Source organism: Phascolarctos cinereus, unplaced genomic scaffold (assembly GCF_003287225.1).
Source record: "Phascolarctos cinereus isolate Bilbo 61053 unplaced genomic scaffold, phaCin_HiC Scaffold_2;HRSCAF=192, whole genome shotgun sequence".
Taxonomy (NCBI): Eukaryota; Metazoa; Chordata; class Mammalia; order Diprotodontia; family Phascolarctidae; genus Phascolarctos; species Phascolarctos cinereus.
The window spans coordinates 131827790-131841288 of record NW_027555625.1 but is presented as its reverse complement, the minus strand read 5'-3'; the positions used below and the strand labels follow the sequence as shown (position 1 = coordinate 131841288).

The following is a 13499-nucleotide window of genomic DNA, read 5'->3' as shown; positions in this document are numbered from 1 at the left end:
AAGTAAATAAAAGACTGAAACAGTTTTCCTCAAGTTGTATTCTTGTTTTCCAGAGAATCACCTTTACTGTCACAATCACCACTTTTTGATTTGTCCAGGACATTCAAAATATTATCTACTATTTCTGGATAACTAGCATAATAGATGACCACAGGAGACTCCCTATAAATTTGTATCCACATACTTCTCAGTTTATTTGTGAGATATGAAGAGTCTCATTGCCTAAGAAAGCACTGACAAGTAGGGTGAGCTCAGGAATCAAGAGAAGTACAAAGCATGAAGTTGGACAATGGAGTCATGAGACAGCAAAACAAAACCTCATGCCCAAAGAGTCAATAGAAATAAAAGTCAGGTTCAACCTGGGATACAGAGGAGTAGGCAGGCAAGATCAAGGATTAAAATGAATGTGAATTGTTGAATTATTCCAGGAATGAGAAAAGTCAGAGAAGAAGGAATACAATTATGACTCTGTTAAGAACTAGGACAATTTTCTGGTCTCTAGGCACACTCAGGTTAGCATATGGCTTCCATTTTTGCTCTGGTCATTAAATGTTAATGGGTAGGATTGACATTATCAAAAAAGAGTACCCCTCATTAATTCAAAAATTTTGGCTAATGGTCACTTACTGTAAAACCTATCAAGTTGTCATTGTCACCAGAAGAGGAAGCACATGATAGATTATAGTACTTTAGATTTAGAGTTGGAAGGGACCTTAAAAGCTAACTAGAGAACTCTACTGCAGAGAGCACAACTATGATAGGCTGGCCACATAGCTTGTACACTTACCTAAAACACTATTTTATGGAGAATTCACACAGGGTAAGAGCTCACATAGTGGTCAGAAGAAGTGATACAAGGTCACTCTCAAGATTTCTTTTAAGAACTTTGGAACTGATTGTATGACATGAGAGACACTGGTACAGGACTGCCCAGCATGATGTGCCCTCATTAGAGAAGGTGTTGTGCTCTATGAGCAAAGCAGAATTGAAGGAGCTCAAAAGAAACAGGAGATATACAAATTTAGAGAATCCACCCCAAATGTTCACATGAACTATTTGTGCCCAATCTGTGGTAAAGCATTCTGAGCTCACATTGGTCTAATCAGCCACAGTGACTTTAACATAGTGATGTCACTTTGGTCCTCTTGGAGAACAAAGGACAACAACCAACTAGTCCAACCTCCCATTTTACAGATGAAGAAAATGAGGCTCCCCTCAGTTAAGTGACTTGCCCAAATTTCAGAGGTAGGCTTTGAAACCAGGTCTTCCCAAATCCAAGGTCAAAACCCCATCTACTACAACACCTAGATTTGGAGTCTGAGGACCTGAATTCAAATTCAAATCCTTGCTCTACTTAGCTATATGACCTTGGGCAAGTAACTTAACTTTCTGAGATTCAGATTCCTCATCTTTAAAAGGAGAAGGTTGAACTAAATGAACCCCTCGGCTCACCATTTAATAAGCATGAATCACAGTGGCAATTACTTTTTTTCTATATCTTCTTAATGTTTCACTTTGAACAAAATTCTACATATAACTAACATTAAAAATCATTTCTTTATCATACAACTAAAATTCACATGTAGAGCTCCACACAACTAATCTATTTTCTTGTTAAATCTTTTCTATAACAACTTCATATTCTAAATAATATTCCAATTCATAACAAGTCAGGGAACAAACACTTGAGGACAACAAGTGATAAAAAATATTATCAGTCACTTTATTTCCTCAGGGTAAGCTCTGCAATTATTTAGCAGTAGATTAGATATCTTCATGAAAACCTATGGGTATGAAATGATCTTTCATTCAAAATGCAAAAAGGTAATAGGACAATCAGAAAAATGTTTTGTCCATCTAATCATTAATTTGCAGTCTGCATACTTCTAATTATTGTTGTTTAGTCATTTCATTCATGCCTGACTCTTTGTTAGGCATGACAAACTCCATTTGGGATTTTCTTAGCAAAGATACTGGAGTGGTTTGCCATTTCCTTCTCCATCTCATTTTACAGATGAGGAAACTAAGGCAAACAGGGTTAAGTTACTTGCCCAGGCTCACACAGTCTGAGGGTGGATTTGAACTCAAGTCTTCCTGACTCTACTACACTTCCTAGCTGCTCTCTACATACATAGGTAAATGTGTAATATTTCCGAAGATTCTAAGATAATAATATTTTCCATTTACCAAAGGCTTTATTTCATGGGAACCTAGAGCATTAGCATCAAAGAATAATTAAGCCTTATTCTGCTTATAACAGGGGCACTTGATTTTCTGGCTCCTCAGGATAAAAGAGAGCAAGCATGGACAAATAAAACTGGTTTCACTGGCATTATAAAATTTTTAAGGCATTAGAAAGTGTTCAAAAATTAAATCTCTAAAATGACATAAAATCTTGCTAAAGTATCAGAATTTGTTATTCTTCACCAGCTATATCCTTCTGCAGCACTGTAGTTTGTAATTTTTCATACTTTAAATGCCCTAGTCTGAAAAATAAAACCTAACTACTCTTACAAAAATACACACGGGGGCAGCTAAGTGGCACAGTTGATAGAGCACCGTCTCTGAAGTCCGGATGACCTGAGTTCAAATCCAGCTTCAGACCAAACACTTGACACTTACTAGCTGTGTCACTTAACCCCACACATATATATATCAACAAACATTTTCTCTTTTTAAAAATAAAATGCCTCTTCAATTAGCACTGAGAGAAACCAAAATACATTTTAAATTCCCCTCTAAGAATCAGCCATATAGGGGCAGCTAGGTAGAGCAATGGATAGAGCACTGGCCTTGAAGTCAGGAGGACCTGAGTTCAAATCCGGCATCAGACCAAACACCTGACACTCACTAGCTGTGCGACCTGGGCAAGTCATTTAACCTCAACTGCCAAAAAAAAAAAAAAAGGAATCATCCATATAATCTCGGTCCTCCAACAATTGTATGCATGATATGACACTGTTCAACAACTTCAGACAATTCAGAAATTGCAAAGAATAGTTGTTCTTCCTGAGTCTTGAGGTCATAGATGAGAATTATATTAATACTGTATCCATTCATTAACATTTTTCTTTGCTCACTTGTTTGAAATCATATAGATTTCCATTTTCTTTTAAGGTTAATATAACTTTCTTATACTTTCACTAAAAGGATGTCTGTAATTCTACTTCTGCCAAATCAATCATCTATCCTAGTCATCATAGAAACTATTTCAAAAGTCCTCTACTCAGCTCTCCCACTGCACCCCCTATTCTACCCACCTCAGCTGAGGACCTTGCCTCATAGTTCAACAAAAAAATTAAAGCCGTTCTCTGAGAACTTTCTCTTCTTCCTTTACTCCTCCATCTCAAAACACTAACACATCTTCCTCTCACTATCTCCTCTTTCATCCTTGTCTCACATAAAAAGGTGACCCTTTTCCTTGCCAAAGCAAGGTTCCCAACATGTACCCCTGTTCTCATCCCCTCCAAATTCTCAAGAAAATTATACTTTCAACCTCACTCAAATCTTCAATCTCTTCCTCTATTTGTTGCATCCCTACTGTCTACAAAAATATCCATGTGTCTCCTCCACCCTTAAAAAAAATTTTTTTTAAAGCTTTGCTTGGCCCTACTCCTTTCTCAGCTAAACTCCTTGAAAAAAGTTGTCTATACTCCACTTCCTCTTCACTCACTTTTTAATAAACCTTCTGCCATCTGTTTTATAGTCTCAAAATTCAACTGAAACAGCTCTCTCTAAAGTTACCAAAGGTCTATCAATTACCAATGGCCTTTTCTTAATCTTTATTCTTCTTAACCACTCTATTAATATATGAGACTATTATCAAATCTTATCTGGAATTTTATTACACTACTTTTTTGGTTCTCCTATTTGATGATTCATTGTCTGTCTCCTTTGCTGGGTCTTTATCCAGTTCTACCCACTAACTATGGATGTACCACAAGGCTCTGTCCTGAGCCTTCTTCTCCTTTCTCCTTCTACTGTCTCACTTGGTAATCTCCTCAACTCTCATTATCATATCTATGCAAATGACTCCCATTATCTCAAAACTTCTATTCTTCCAAACTTTCCTATTGCTGTCAAAGAGATGATCATCATGCCAGACACCCAGACTAATAGCCTCACTGTCTTCCTCACCTCCTCACTTTCACTCATCTCATATATCCAATCAGTTGTCAAATCTTATCACTTCTACCTCCACTATATTTGTCCCCTTTTCTCTACCCACACAGCCACTACCCTGAGTCAGGCCCTCTCCTCTCTCCCCTACACTATTATAACAGCTTTCTAAATGGCGTCCCTGCTTCAAGTCTCCCTCCCCATTCTCCCCCATCCATTCTCTATACAGCTGCCAAAGTGATTATTTGAGGGTTACCTCTTCTCCCCTCCCCTTCGGCACACATCCTACAGATGCTTTCTGCCACTCTCCTTCTTCACGCTCTCTTACACAATGAGGTAACCCTTCTCCTTGCCAAGGAAAATACCTCTGCTTGCACAAGTGATCCCATTCCATCTCTTCTTTCCCAGAAGATTGCCTCCACTAACATCCCCACTTTATCACTTATTTTCAGTCTCTCCCTGTCTATTGGCTGCTTTCCTACTGCCAACAGACATGGCCATGTCTCCTACATTCTCAGAAAAATCCTCATTTTATCCATCTATCCCTGTTAGTTATTACCCCATTTCTCTCCTTCATTTTTTGACTAAATTCCTTGAGGTGCTTCCACTTCATTTCCTCAGTCTCTTAACTCTCTATAATCTGACTTCCAACTTTATCATTCAACTGAAAATGATCTTTCTAATTTACTAATGAACTTGGCAAATATAACGTCCTTTTCTTAATTCTCATCTTTCTTGACCTTTCTGTAGCCTTTGACACTGTCAATCACTCTCTTCTCTAGGTTTTTGACACACTACTTTCTGCTCTTTCTCCTACCTACCTACCCGACCACTCATCATTGTTGAATCTCCATCAAAGTCACACCTATATTAACCCTGGGTGTCCTGGTTCTCTTCTCTTCCCCCTCTATATTATTTACCTTGGTTATCTCATCAGCTCCCATGAAATGTATCATTTCAAAGCTGATGAGTCCCAAATCTACTTGTCGATCCCTAACCTCTCTGTAAACCTACAGCCTCACATTTCCAATTGCCTATCAGATATTTCAAACCAAATGTCCCACAGACATCATAAGCTTAACATACCCCAAACTGAACTCATTATCATTCCTCCAAACTTCTCCTTTTTCTGTTTTTTTAGAAGGTTTTTTTTGGTATGTGTTTTTGTTTGTTTGTTTGCTTGCTTGCTAGCTAGACAACGGGGTTAAGTGATCGCCTCGGAGTCACACAGCTACTAAGTGTCAAGTATCTGAGGCCAAAAATCAATTTCAACAAACTTTTTTTTTAAGTGACTACTACACGCAAGCCACGGTAGTATTTTTTTTTTTGGTGAGGCAGTTGGGGTTAAGTGACTTGCCCAGAGTCACACAGCTAAGTGAGTGTTACATGTCTTAGGTCACATTTGAATTCAGGTTCTCCTGACTCCAGGGCCAGTGCTCTACCCACTGCATCCCCTCCCCTTTCTAAATTCCATATTACTGTAAAGGGAAGGTTCACAATGTAGGTGTTATCCTCAACTCCTCACTGTCACCCCTCATATCCAATCTGTTGCCAAGGTCTGTCGATTTTACCTTCATAATTCCACTCATATATGTCTCCTTCTCTCCACTGCACTGCCATTATCCTGGTACAGATCCTCATCACCTCATGCCTAGACTACTGTGGTATTGTGCTGGTTGGTCTTCCTGCCACCGTTCTCTCCACCCTCACTCCAATCCATCCTCCACTCTACTGTCACAGTGATTTTCCTTAAATGCAGGTCTTATCATGTCAGTCTCCACTACTCAATAAACTCTAGTAGCATCCTATCACCTTCAGGATCCACTATAAAATCCTCTAGCCTTCAAAGCCCTTTATAACCTGCCCTCTAACTTTCCAGTATTGTTATATCCAGTATTTTTTTTTCTGGTTTTCCATCATGCCTGGAACCTCCAACCTTTCCTAGCTTCCTTCAAGTTCCAAAATCCCTTCCACAAGAAGTTTTTCCTGCTCTCTCTTAATTTGAGTGTCATCTCTCTATCATTTCCAATTTATCCTGTATATAACATCTATATGTTGCTTGCATGTTGTTTCCTGCATTTGGACCTTAAGAACACGGACTGTCTTTCGCCTGTCATTGTATCCCCAGTGCTTGGTACTGATAAGAATGGGATCTAGACCCCAAAAAGGAAAAACCCTGGACTTTCCCACAAGGCCAAATCTCTGGTGTTCCCCTGAGGCTACAATCCCATCAACTGGCCTTTCATCTGTTACCCTTAACCTAGCCTAGCCCTCCCTATGTCCCCCGACCACTTCCCACCTTTACTCCTATCTAGGCTTCATTCTCCCTTGGCCACCCCTGGAGTTCTATTACCTCATAGATTACTTCGCCACTCCTAGATCCTTCCCATAGTCTTTCTGTAATAAGGTCCATCTCATCTCCATTACGATGCTCGAATTCTTAAAAATCTAGCCACAGGCTCTAATTCTTATAATCTAGCCAATGGCTTACTAATATTCAGACTCCTTAAGAGTCTGCCCAATATGACGAATGTTCTAATAAACCTTGTCTTTGGCTGAAAGAAGGTTTGGGTTGAATTCTTTCTGGCAGAGCCACGTGTTGTGATTTTGAGGTCCCAGCATCTCTAAACCTCATCAAAACAGTGCCTGACACATAACAGAAATTAAATGAATGTTTATTGATTGACTGTCTATCCTAAAGTGTAAGTCTAACCATGTCACTCTGCCTACTCAATAAACTCCAATGGCTCTCTATTATCTCAATGATCAATACAAAAGTCTTTGTTTAACTTTTAAAGCCCTTACTATCTGACCCTTACAATATTTCACAAGCTACATGAAATACAGTTTTCTATCACTATACTCAAATATACACTGAATGAACTTTCCATTCTACACTTTTTTCCCAACAAGACTACTTAATTTTTTACTGACTGATTAAACTTGAGGATGATCAAAATGCCCTTAGGTGTGACTGAGGTAAAAAGGGTTTTGTTTGTTGACCTAGAGGCATTATACTTACACAACAGAAATTCCTTATGCCTGTAGCTTTGCAGGATACAGGACTGAGGTATCTGTAGTCCCATCTCCCTTTCCTCCCACCAATATGACTATATAATACTTCTATCTTCTAGTCTCCCTCACAAAGCACCCTGTGGAAAAAGACAGAAGGTGACATAGGCCAAGTGAGTGAAATCACCACCACCACCTAAACTACCAACTCCCTTCAGACCTCAATGGAAACAGTCCTGGACTTTGACCCCAAGAGCCCTGGAAACAGCTGTACCCACCTAGTCCAATAGCCATTTCTAGTCTGGAATCCACGACCATCATTAAGGGGAGTAATTCTCTATGGAGACCACATTCTTCAACATCAACACTACCAAACACTGATCAAATGCCAAGATGAGCTTGTAAGCCAAGAGCCCTGGCAACTACAGTGTCTTCTAGACCATAAGTCCTGCTTCTAGCCCAGTCCTTGCATCCCAGAAAGTAACCCTTGTGGAAACACAACCTCACAGGTGCTTCTGCAGGTACTAAAGCCACCACTTCCTCAACAACCTATGGTGCTACTAAAGACACAGAAAAAAAGTCCTTAACACCAAAGACTTTGGTACTTTCTCTTTCATTTTGCATTATTTCATAAATGCATTTTTCATATTCCTCATACTTGTCCATCTTAATGCATTATAATAGTCCATCACTTAGAATCACAGATTCATAGGAACATAGATTCAGAGGTGAAAGGAACCTTTGGCTAAAGCTATCAAGTCCAACCCCCTCATTTTACAGATGTGGACCCTGAAGCTCCAAGAAGTGAAGTGACTTGCCCAGGATCACACAAGTAAGAAAAGACTGGGGGAAAATTGAACACACTGAACTCCTCTGACTCCTGACTGTGGTATAACATGGCCATAATTACAGATGATGCTACTATCAATATCTTTGAAAACTTAGCTTTTTTATTTTGCTCAAGATAAACTTTCAGGTTGCATTTCCTATAATGGAATTGCTGTATCCAAGAGAATGTAATTTTTACCATATAATGTCTGATTACTCTCCAAAAAAATTATAATTTGCAATCCCACCAGCAATGAATGAATAAAACTATTTCTCTACACCACCACTAGCATTGCTCGTAATTATTTTTTTCCAATTTGGTGGGGATGAGGTAATATTTCATAGTTTTAAGCAGATTAAGCATTTTTCACATGATTATAAACAATTTCTTTCCATTTCTGAAGAGTATTTTCATATCCTTTAACCAGTTATCTACTATAAATTGTTATTTTTGTAAATATTTAACAATTCCTTCTATTTTCAAATATCAGAATTTTATGTCATATTTGCCATAAATATTTATCACAATTTGTTATTTTCTTGTAATTATTTTTTTATCTACAGAAATATTTTATCTCAATGTAGGTGAGCACATCTCTCTTATCCCTCAATAATTCCATCTATACGTTGAATAAGAAAAAAGTCATCTCCCCCACCCAACTGTCATATGTAATTTCTTTTCTGTTCCATCTTTTTTATAATTCCTTTTTAAAAGATTTAAGTCTCTCATCTAACCAGAATTCACCAAGGTTTTTGGTATTAGATGTGAGTATATTCTTATTTCTTAAGTACACTTCAATTTTTACACCCCAACTCATTTCATCTATTACATGTACATATGAGAAACACAAATATAAATCCTTTCACCAGGTATCCTATATTTACTACTAACCTCTTTTGAACCACAATCACACTCTTCATCACCTTCCACGAAACCATCTCCACATACTGCATCTTCTTTGTAAATTGGGTTCATATATGGATGATTTTGAAGACATTCAACCCCACTCTTTGAAATGAAATGTTTAAAGTCATTCAGACTGCAGCTGCTAAAAACCTTTACACCACTGGAATGCCTAAAATTAAATTATATTCCTCAGGCAAGCAAATATAATTATCTTCACAAAAAAACCATACCTGAAAAATGTCTGTGATATATGAGAATGCTTACAGTAACATCTTCCATAGAGAGGAAGAAAAATAAACTCATGGAAAGACATGTTAATGTCAAATTCAATTTTGCTTCAAACTTCTCCAAGAAATTTCTTAGGAAATACATCACATTACTAAATCATTAGAGTATAAGGTTGTCATTCATCTTTATTTGTAAAGGACAGATCTATTTTCTGCTTTGTCTACCTATGGTGATACAAAACAGACATCTTAATGCCCTATATTTTTCTCCTAAAACACCTAAATCTTTTGATCTACAATCAAATTTTAGTTTTAATCATATTTAAATATTTAACATATTCTCATTTAATTAATCTTTCATTTGTATAGGCTTTAGTAATGCCAAGAAAAAATTATATTCATTACAACCATGTCTTCCCACCTTTAATATCTGGCCATGTGTGATATTACCTTCAAAATTCCAGGATGAAAGATGTCCTTTAATTCAGAAATATAGACATTTCATAGCCAATACAGCAAAGTTCTTTCTGTATGTGTGCTATTATGACAGTGAAATCACAAAATCATAGCCTCTTAAAGCTAAAATCATTTATATACTTGTTCAACCCTTTATTTTATAGATGGGGAAACCAGGGACCTAGAGAGGTTAAACAGCCTGTCTAAGGTGACATAGTTATAGTAACAATATGATCCCACATCTGGAACTTACTGGCTGTTACCCTAGCCAAGTCACTTAACCTATCAGTGCCCCAAGTAACTAAAACTCTAAGTTTCACAGCACTTTCTTCTCTGCATTAACAAAGTGAGATTCCTCACCAGGAAGTTCCAATACCAATGAAATCCTGGGTCGAATACAAAGACACACACACAAACGATCATATTTTGACAGACAAGCATGAAGTGAATAAGCAAAGTACAAGTATAAAAGTGCAGAATGGCTAAATTAAACTCAAAAATTTCTTAAATGTCTGCTATGCATAAAGCATTGAGTGCCAGGTGCCATAGGGGCTTGCTCTTTTTTTGTTTGAATATTCTTCTTTGCAGAAAGATGATAAAATTACTGCTGCTCACACAAGACCAGTAAGATAACAGAGGAAGCTAACTCTCTTACAATAACTTCTACATCCTACAAAATGCAATCAATAAGTAATGTACCAAGATACACAGTAATGAAAATTGCAGCAACAAAGGAAAAAGACGGAAAACATCCCCATGCTGTAAAGCCTTCTGCAGTAACACGAAAGGCTGAGTGAAGAAAACAGGACTCAACCTCCATGCTGCCTACACCATACCCTGCTACAGAAAGAAGCCTGTATTTTGAACTTTGGGTGAAGTGGCTTCTGTCACTTCCTTCTTCACAGGGACCTAGTTTAACCCCCTACATAACCACCCCCTAAACTGGGTTTGTGGGGGAGGAAAAGCATTGAAATCATCCAGTCCTCAGCTAAAGAGGTTAATGTAGGTTAACTACATGAGAGGGGAAGTACTCAAAGTGCAAAGGTGATCTTCTGAGCCATTAATTTATATACTCCCTACAATAATGCATTTTACAATCCATCCATGCATGCCCTTTCTAGCCAACTATGAATAGAGGCCTCCTCACTTTCTCCAGACATCACAAGGATACCATGGAGCACTCATGCTGTCCACCTACTATTCCTCACAACTGCTACATGATCACCCAATCTTCTTTTCTAATCATATATCTCCTTGATGACAGCTTTTGCTCCTTTTCTTCTTTGAAGTTACTCATCTGTTATATGTTGCAGTCTGCTCACACACTCTACAACTCCCCATTGCCCCATGAATATTCATTTGTCAATTCTTTGAAGTATTATGTTCCATGTGTCATTGTCACAAAGCCATACCAGTAGAATATTTGTATTTGTATTAAAAAGGTGATCCTTTGTTTCTGGGAGATGTGGTCATTAAGGGAACATAGCAGTTTCCTGAAGGCAATCCAGCCTAGTCTCCTCAAATTGCTTAATTCCTGGCCCAACTCATTGTCCATTTTTACTGGTTGTCTTCTATAACATATATGACATATGTCTGTATATATTTGTATATGTATGTATATATATATATATATATATATATATATATATATATATATATATATATATATATATATATATATATATATATATATATATATATATATATATATATATATATATATATATATATATATATATATATATATATATATATATATATATATATATTTATATATATACATATATATAAATATATATATAAATATATAAATGGACAAGTTAGCCATCCAACTGCATGTCATACTCTTGGCAACAAACTTAAAAACTGATTTCATTAATTCGTTTATATTAAGAACTCTTTTGAATTTTTGCTCAGATCTCTTCCAGGAGGTCCAGCAGTGTTTTAGGACTTGATGCAACCAGCATAATGTGATATGAAAACAGAAGTATCTGAAGGACTTTACCATCCACAGGGAATTTCTCTCCAACATGAATTTTGCCTTGGATCTCCACCATCACAGTAGTGGACACTCTCAGAGAGCATAATGTTTTATGCCTCAACGAGGTATTATGATCACTAGGTCACTGAACAAAGTCATTTCTGGCTGTTATATTCTTTAAGGAACCTTAAATAATTCTGACACATAGTTGGAAATAACCCAGTTGGAAGAAAGGCTCTGAGGTGGTGTTATGTTCTACTGAACAAATGCTTTTTCATAATCAACAAATATAACAAACATCACAGAATCTTGTGTTCTTTCAAGCAATTAAATGGTAGGATGTTGTTTTTAAAAGTCTACCTATTCCTTATTAATATCTTCATTGAGGTTGACCTCATTGAGCATGTAGAGTTCTCAAAGGTTTTATACAGATGAGAAAATAGACACGCAAGTCAGCAGTCACGGATACTCTCAATCACCTTTTCTCAGTATTGAGGTCCAATTTTTTTCCACAATTTTGGTATCTTCCCCTTCTCCTAATACCTTTTGACTCAGTCCCTTAATTCTCTCCCAACAGTAGCATCTTCAAGATAGATCTTCTCTATGTATATTTTTGGTCCAATCTGGCAGCTTTTCCTACTGTTGTTCTCTTTAGTAATATTTCTACCTCTCCAAAAACACATTCAAGACTAACATAAAGTCCAAGCATGATGGATCTACAGTACTTGATTAGAAATAGTTTGCCATAAAAAAATTTTTCCAGACTTTTCCATTTTTTTTCTGTTTGTTGTCCTTCCATTTAAATCCTTAAATGCCCTCAGGAAGACTTTGCTTAGTTTGACCTTTTGTGAAGTTTTCTTTAAACTAGTTTTACCCTCCACTGCCTCTCTCTGCTTTATGATGTGACACTGTTCATGGATTATTATCTATTATCCTTCTTTATAAGATTTAAAAAATGAATTTATATTTTAAACAAGTATTACCTTTGACTGCTATCTTTCTCCACTTAGTAACCCTAGTCTTTGCTGACCAAGCCATTTTTAGTCTTCTTGTTATGGCAATAGATCTATATTGATTAATCTTCTGCATAATATTGCAATTAGCATCAATGTCATTCCTGTCGTCCATTACCCAATTTTCACTATCATTTCTTTGTTTAAATAGGTCAGGATTGAGTTGTTTCAATTGTACACCACATATTTTTTCCATTACCATTCTTTTCTAACTTTTTAGTAATTCTCACATTGCTTCTAAATGAGTGATCTAAACTGTACATAGACTGCTGATTCGTGAATGAATGACTCCCACATCAACTGTGAGTCTTTTCTTATCTATTTATAACCAATTTCATTTTTTGTAATGTCATTCAGTACTAGGCTATGTCTAATTTCTGATGCTTTTCTAGGGGAAAAAAATGGTCCTAGAGCATTCCCAGACAATAATTTTACCCATTTTCTCTGGATTCTCTTGCCCAGTAAGGGGAAAGGCTAGTGTCAGAGATAGAAAAGAAGTAGGGAGGGACGAAAAATATAGTTCTTACCCAAATTATTATGATCTTTTCCCCCCAGCTTGTGTCATACACTACATTTTAATCCTAGCCCACTTTGCCCCAATTTTCGGTGGGGGGGGGGGGTTCTAATTCTAATTCTAATGGGGAGTCTAACTGGAATCACTAGATCCAGAACAGAATTAATGCCTTCCTCTAAGCAGCAGAAGACTACTGAATTAGGACTCTTAGGAGATGCATATAAGGATACTCATTCCTTTTACCATTTATGGACCATTAAGTAGCCAAGAACAATAGCCCTTTTAATAGCCCTAAAGCATTCCTAGATGGTACCTTTTACTTACTTTCTGTAAGTATTGCTAAAGAGGATCAAAGGGGGAAGCAACAGGAATGGGGATAGGAGGATAAACATCCCGCCCAAATTTCTGTATTTTTCTTCACCACTACTGAGCCACTTTCTCT

The 13499-nt window shown here is 37.0% G+C and overlaps 1 protein-coding gene across 4 annotated transcripts in view; it reads right to left on the bottom strand.

Moving 5' to 3' along the window:
• ADAM18 (ADAM metallopeptidase domain 18) overlaps positions 1 to 13499 on the bottom strand; it is a 138627-nt gene that overhangs the window by 66168 nt on the left and 58960 nt on the right. For all 4 annotated transcript variants that reach the window (XM_020985217.2, XM_020985219.2, XM_020985218.2 and 1 more), the window contains exon 12: positions 8852 to 9035. In XM_020985217.2, the coding sequence (XP_020840876.1) occupies positions 8852 to 9035 (184 nt within the window). The remainder of the gene's footprint in view (positions 1 to 8851; positions 9036 to 13499) is intronic.